This window comes from Anneissia japonica, unplaced genomic scaffold, assembly GCF_011630105.1.
Source record: "Anneissia japonica isolate Jap-2015-1 unplaced genomic scaffold, ASM1163010v1 scaffold199_len4679917_cov187, whole genome shotgun sequence".
NCBI lineage: Eukaryota > Metazoa > Echinodermata > Crinoidea > Comatulida > Comatulidae > Anneissia > Anneissia japonica.
Window position 1 is genome coordinate 1516744 of NW_022686322.1, and position 7507 is coordinate 1524250.

Genomic DNA, 7507 nt, shown 5'->3' on the forward strand with positions numbered 1-7507 from the left:
GTCCAAGATAAATATCCTCATTTTGATATTGACTAAAGGAGAATGTGATTCCACTCCACACCTCAAATCATGCCAACATCCACACAGTCCAGGATTGATTGAGTTATTGAGGGGGGCGTTTATTCAAATTAGAAGGGGCGCTTATTCAAACGGGGTGCTTAAGAAAATTTTCAGGTTAGGAGGGGCGGTTATTCGAGAGGGGCGCTTATTCAAACGGGCGCTTATTCGCGAGAGTACGGTAGTAGATTATAGTACAGTATATACTTTATCACATTGGGCTTAAAATAGCCACCACTCTAATAACATTGAAAAGCACCCATACTAACTGTACAGTTGGATCACAAATACGAATACAGTATTATGAATACACTGTATTGCACATTCTCATTAATTATTGCAAAACCATAACAGAAACTAGTTTTAAAACATTTAGTTTTAAAACATTTGTTTTTCCACTTTTTCTTGTTAATACTTTGTATCATGTTTTGTTATTCTATGGATATAAAATTCTGAAATAAAAGATGAAATAAATAAATATATCATAAAGTGCACTTCTACAATAATCAAGTACTGTCATAATACTGTAAAAAGTCTTGTTTTCTATCATTACATTTCAGGAAGCCATATTGACAGATGATAGACCTGTAGACCAAAATATAATCTGCCCCAAATTCACTTCCCACCAAACTGATTGGACAGCAGGTATAGCAATGGTTCACATAATTATAGACCAGCAATATAACCATGGTAGAACCATGGTGATAATTAAGTAGACATAAAAAAAATTGTATAAAACAATAACAGCCTCAAATTATTATTAATGGTAAATACTCAGCCTTCTACTTTCTAAATAATAAAAAACATAAGCCTAGATAACTATACATAAGTTCAATGTAAACCAGTCCAATTAAGTTAATACATTCACATTCTCTCATTCCTTTATAACATATAGGAACATCCACAATTCAATTAAAACATTTAATAATGTAATGTAATTGAATTTATATTTATAGCATTATTAGTGCTCCATTACCACTGTTCCATTAAAAAACGGTCAATAAGTTTTTGACTTTCAATCATACACAAATTAAAATCCTTTTATTGATACACTAGCCTTGCCAAAAAAAAGGAAGTAATTATTTATGCATTCATAACTTGGCCATGGCACTTTAAAAGTTACTAAAGTATACAGAGTAAGTTTTTATATTTAATACAACCACATCACATTCAATTTAAAATCATATTTGTACAGTACAAGCACTAGGGGTAAACTACACATCTGTTCATATTTGAAAATGGCACATTATTATACAGTATATATTTTGTTATTATTACTGATTATTATTATTATTCTAAGATAATATATCCGTACTTAATACATATATGCTTATTATTTTTAATTAACTTTGTAATCCACTTACAATACCTGTATAACATTTACTAACAATATCCCTATAATCCATTAGCCTTAATTATCAAATTAATTAATTAGTATTTCTATATGACTGGTGTTAAAGACATTGCAAGATATTAAGAATTAGACAAGACTTTTTTTATTCCTTGTTTAACATAATTATTATCAGAGGAGGGCGGAATCAAAATAAAAATAAAATTTTGTTTTCTTATACAGCAAATAGATTTGCCAAAATCATCCAGATGGAGGAGAAAATAAAAATATAAATTTATTGGTGAATGTAAAATAGGATGGTTAAATGCTTCAAATTTATATAATTAGGAAGGAATGAACATATCTTATCTTTGGAAATTTCAAGGCAGTGGAGGGTGTAATAAAAATAAAGAAAAACTTTTATTTTTTCTGAAATTTCCACTTTTTCATGGCAGCGGGTGTGCTAATTGGGCAAAAATAAAATATTATTTTTATTCGAAATCATCAATATTTGCAGTCAGCGGGTTCGCTAAACAAAGTATAAAAAAAGTCTCGCCTTAGCAATGAAAACATTTTCTCTTTCAAAGTAGAATGTCAAAAAATTAAATATATATTTTTAAATGTTTTGGTTAAAATCACATATAGCACAATCTTTAATTTTCTCACAAAATGTAACATTAATAATTATATTGCTGTATATATTTAAGTTGAAACAAACAAATACCTGAAACTATTTGCCAGTAGAAGATCATATCATAGTATTTATACAAATACAACATGTTGTGAAATGAAGTAGTGAATTCTACTTTCCGAGGTGTTGGACGACACACAGGGAAGTACTGTACAAATTCACTACTTTACCAAAATAATACCATGTTGAATTTGTTGTACTATAACCTCATAAATATTGAACAACAAATTTTCAATCTACATTAGCCATTTCAATCTATGATGGTAAAATTAAACAGTTCAGTTCACATATCAGATAGTACTTTTCCCACATGTAAATATGTAACAGGGAAGTAGTAAAAAATATTGTACTGTGTACCGTTTGAATTTACCAATAAAATGTTGTTATGAGGTACAGTACATTCGATTAGTGGATGAGCTTACACTTGAGAACCTTCTTCAGAGGGCTGGTTATAAAGATTAAGTACTTTTATCCATACTGAGGGCAAATATAAGATAACAATATATTAATTTCATTAGCTATAATAATTTCTGGTGGGTGAACCCTGTCTTTTGAGATATGGCCCGCTGTCATGTCCCATACGTCTATGATGACAACATTTGGAGATCCAGAGAATATATCTCGCATTTCTTGATCCAGTTCTTCTGCTAACCAATCACTTGTGTACAAACTCATGGAAAGGTTTGGATGTTCACGCGTATTTGCACTTTTGATAACAAATAAACTACTTGGACTACGGGCCAGATACCGCTCAATTGCAGCTCGTATTGTAAGCAGACGCGATCGATAATAATCGATACTTGTTGCAGTAAAATGTGCCCATAAGGAGAGACAAATAACAATGTTTGGAGAAGCAGGAAGCGCATCAATTGCATTTGCCGCATAAACAATTTCGTTGATGTACATCCAACTGTTTCTTATTGGGTACGCATGATGTATGTAATAAAGAGATATATTTCGAGAAGAGTCAAATGCTTTTCTAGGGCCAACTTTCATGTAGTAAAGTACATCTGTGGTTTCTATGGTGTGACTGAGTTTTGCGGTAAGAAACTCAAACCACTGTCGTAGTGTTGAGTCGCCATAGAACTTCAGATCCTTGTTACGAAGACAAGACTCTGCCTCTTTGATGGTAAATTGATGGGTGCGGCAGATGTTGGAATACCATACATCATTGTGGTAATACCCTGATGGTTTTTTTAGTGGAAGACCGGGAATACATTTTGGTAGATAATTCCTAGCAATAAGTTTCTTTTCAGCTGCAAAACGAAAATATAAATACTGTAATAAATCATTTACTATTTAATAATATCATATTTTCACTGGCCATTTATAATTTAAAAAAAACACCCCTAGAAAGTAATTTAACACAGAACGTTTCAATGGATTCTGCTAATAGCTACTAATTTATTGCTTCAGAAAATCAATCCTTAAACAAAAGAAACACACACACACACACACATTTAAATATATGACATGCCTAAATATGGCCATGATGACATCACATCATGACCATATATAGTACATAGGAACATCATGACTATATATATGGACGTAGAACATTTTTTTGTCAAAGAAAATTTGATAATCGGGACACAACTAATCTACTCCCTCCATTGTAAAGCTGGAGGTTGGTGTACCATGGACCTTCAATTCAAGTAATATTTATTTCACTTTAGTCATAAAATATAACAATTTGTACATTACGTGATGATAATTCATAATAATAAAGAGAATATAAGTACAAGGAAATGATCAATTCGTGAAAAAGGAACTCTGCGAATAAGCAAGCTTTTAGTTGCAGAGCCCTATATAAAATAATAAAAACTTAGTAGAAAATGACATTTAACATTTAAAGAACTACTGTAAGTTATTTTTCACCAATATGATTAGACATCAATTATGATTAGAGTTAATGTATTATTTATTTAAGTGGTTGATAGAAGATTATTACAAAATATACAGTTGTTTATATTACATCGAACCATCTCATTTTTGTAAACCCTCATATACCTCTCATTTAATTTATATTTTAGACGCAATGAGGAGCCTTGGACCACTCATCAGGGAACTCCGACACCGCAACCAAATCCGTTTAGTGGCCACAGCATTCTCTAAACATGCATAATAATGTGTTACACCATAACACCATAATATAATAAATTTTTAAAAACCAAATTCCAGCTAGATTTCAACTTCATTTTCTAGTGGCCAATTCCTTAAACCTACAGGTAAGTAATAAATATAATATAAAAATACAACCTGTAAGCTAACATACCTGGAACATCCTTGATAATAGCATAATAATCCACACACTGTAATGGGAATTTGTATCTACATAAAAAAAAACAAAAAAAGAAATATGGCGAACTGAGAGAAATGTACAGTAATAATGTATATTAAAGTCAGTGTCAATATACAATAATTATAATACTGTACTATATATTATGCATTATAGTAAAGGAATATTTATTACTTATTTTATGTCAAATTCATATAGTAGTACGTACTGTAAAAGAAGCATTGTACATTAAGTGTCAATTAATTTTCTTACTGTAATTTGAAGAGGTTAGCCTGCTCTGATGTAACTAGGCCATCAGCAACCTGCTTGGCCACAGTGCTGTTCGTCGTGTGCATCGTCCAATCTGAACAACTTAATAATGGATTAGTTGGTGCTTCGCAGAACCAAGGTGATCCAGTCTTCTTATCAGTAAAATTACAAACCTAGAAAACATTAATGAAATATAGTTGGGTAGTAAAAAAGGGGACTAAATGTTTAGCGAGGCCTACAGTATTCACCTTCTGACCCGACTCAACTGACTTCCGTCAAAAGGCTGCCGATGAAGACTGCAAGTCACACAATTTGAGGCAATGTGATAGTTATTATTGTCTCCAAATACACACATGCATACTCCATTATTTGCCCCTGCACTGGAAATTTTCGAGCAAAAAAATTATGCTCAAATAGCTAAAGATCCCTTTCACTTAATCTTCAAGCTTCCCACTTAACTTTCACGCCCATCCTTCCACCCTCCAAATCATCCCCATTTCAACACTCCTAAGGTACTAGTACAGAAATTAACTAACCTTTTCAGCCTCAATATGTACATGACACCTGGTCACTTCATGAATGTCAAACTCGGGTGTTGCATACATCCCAAAATAAACAAATCGTTGAGGGTGTCTTTCACGCACATCTTTAATTAACTGCACGACCTCACTGGAATGAACCAGAGTGACCTGTACAATTACAGTGCCGGGCCACCATGCTGTAAAATATGCAGTGTACGTTCCATCCTGGTTATCAATAACGTCACCATTCGGACTTGCACTCGCAGCCTCTGATAAAGAATAAATATTTGCACGAAAATAATCCCCACCATATTTTTTAGGCTTGCCGTACAAGTTGCGGGCTTCAATATGAACAACAATTTCATCACACAAATGAAAACTTCTTTCAGAGTTCAGATTTACAACTGAAGCGGAAGACGCAAGATGGCTGGTTGCATTTTCAATACTCCAGTCACGTATATGTTTGTTGGGTGAGGTATGACGACGTTTTCTTGGCCGGGAGTTTCCTGGGCAATATACCTGTGTGTAGTCATTAGTGACCTCATCTGGAAGTATGTTAACTCTGTCTAACTCAAAGGTCATAGGAAACACCTAAAAGAAAAAGATGTTTTAGTAATAGGCAAGACACAATTTCAATGAAATTAATGTTTTGATAATCCTTTTCTAGCATTTTTTTTCAAATTTACTATTTGCAAGATAGTGTTATCCACAGAACTTTTCATGAAAAGATCAAAGATGATGGGGAAGGGGGAATGAGTGTACAGGTAGCAGTGTGTGTATGTTTTAAATGAAAAAGAAAAATTGTCATCATATGATTGTCAAGGAGAATGGTGCACATAAAAGTGTATGTTTTGTAAATTAAGGATTTTAAAAAGCAAATATAACCCCGATAGGCTTATCTACGATTTCTACGAATGGATACCTTGTTCAAAGCAAGAAATCAAGTTACTTTTACCCAGTACCATTCGTGTTTATTTTTCGGCGGGAAATTTTCCCTACAGAGAGTTAGATGGAAAAAAGAACTATGTAAACATTGCACGTCTTAGACATAAATTATTTAAAGAATTAGCGCAAGACAATCCTTATCCTTTTCCAAAGAGTGTACTGCCCTCTTTAACATGCATAGTGTTACACAAAAGACCAAAGATGCGCTAATTTGTAACTTCCATTTCAGTGCTAGAGCTGGAATACAGAGGAGAGCAGGGAAAGAACTGGACCAGGACCCAAATGTCGAAAAGGATCTCCATTAGTGCAGTGCACACAGTGGCTACTAATAGTTTAGTGGACTGAGCTTTGCTGAATATCCTTTGACCTTCAAAATAGTTATAAGCCAATTCGTAGTTTGTACTGCACATGCCCAATTGAGGTCACTGACATTAACAAATATAAGGTGTATTCTGATTGACCTTGGATACTGGCATGCTCTGTTCAAACTACAAACTGGCTTACTGTATTGGTCTGTGTAAAACTTTTTACATGAAAAAACATTGGTTAAAATCATAATCAGATTATTAAACACAGCAAGTATTAAAGTACAAACTTATTAGTTTTTTACCTGAACAGAATCGATATTTGTCCGTTGTTTTTGATAGAAGATTTTAGGACTCTCAAAGAAGAAGTATAGATAGACGGTGCTTATCACTGACATAAAAACAAGAATATAAAATGAAAACTCCATGCAGAGTACACAATTGTGGATGCAATTCTTTTTCATTTTGGCACTTCCTCATTCACAGCATTACTACCATCAACATAGATTGGACATACTGGTAGCCCACCTGTGGAGAAGAAAGTAGAATTAGATAACAAAAGTTGGATAGTTAATAGTATGAGTATTAATAAAAAGGAGATGATGGGGGTACAGACTAAAGGTGATGGGGCAAAACATGCTTAAGGGCAAAGTGCTTAAGGGTTGGGGCTTCAAGTATTAATGTGAAGGAGAACTAGGCTACCCTTCGGCCTTAAGAAATCCTGGTTAAGCCTGATTTATCATCAGTATAACAATACCATACCGTAAAACCTTGAATTGAAGCCCTGGGCTTCTTCTTTTTGGATGGGGTTCTCCTCGAGGTGGGCTACTTTTCGAGATGGGCTTCTTTCAAGACTACTTCTGCAAAGTAAAGAGGGGGCTTCTTTTCAAAATGAGTGCTGTAAATTTTGTGAAATTTTGTACAATTAGACAATAAATAAGGTCAATGTAACATCAATCTGTATTATGGAGTGTATTTATCTGGCATTAAATCACCTAAAATAATGTACAATTACAAACCAAGCTTGTTTTTAATTTATTTTGTTTTCAGAAATTCATGCACAGTGTACTTTACTATCTCGAAAAGAAACCTAGACTATGCTATCTTGAA

The 7507-nt window shown here is 33.3% G+C and overlaps 1 protein-coding gene across 1 annotated transcript; it reads right to left on the minus strand.

Annotated features, from left to right (window-relative positions):
- Positions 1–1889: 1889 nt before the first annotated feature.
- LOC117115284 (NXPE family member 3-like) lies at positions 1890–7293 on the minus strand. The gene is made up of 6 exons (XM_033259009.1): positions 7160–7293; positions 6703–6925; positions 5163–5738; positions 4630–4799; positions 4354–4409; positions 1890–3334 (listed from the first exon to the last, which is right to left on the minus strand). The coding sequence occupies exons 2-6, from the start codon at positions 6859–6861 to the stop codon at positions 2547–2549; spliced, it is 1749 nt and encodes a 582-aa protein (XP_033114900.1). The 5' UTR covers positions 6862–6925; positions 7160–7293; the 3' UTR covers positions 1890–2546.
- Positions 7294–7507: the final 214 nt, after the last annotated feature.

Coding starts and splice junctions, on each gene's coding strand:
- LOC117115284 (XM_033259009.1), bottom strand. CDS start 6,861: ATGAAAAAGAATTGCATCCACAATTGTGTACTCTGCATGGAGTTTTCA. Junction 4,800..5,162: donor TACATATTGAGGCTGAAAAG/GTTAGTTAATTT, acceptor AATGTTTTCTAG/GTTTGTAATTTTACTGATAA. Junction 3,335..4,353: donor TATTATCAAGGATGTTCCAG/GTATGTTAGCTT, acceptor TTCGTTTTGCAG/CTGAAAAGAAACTTATTGCT.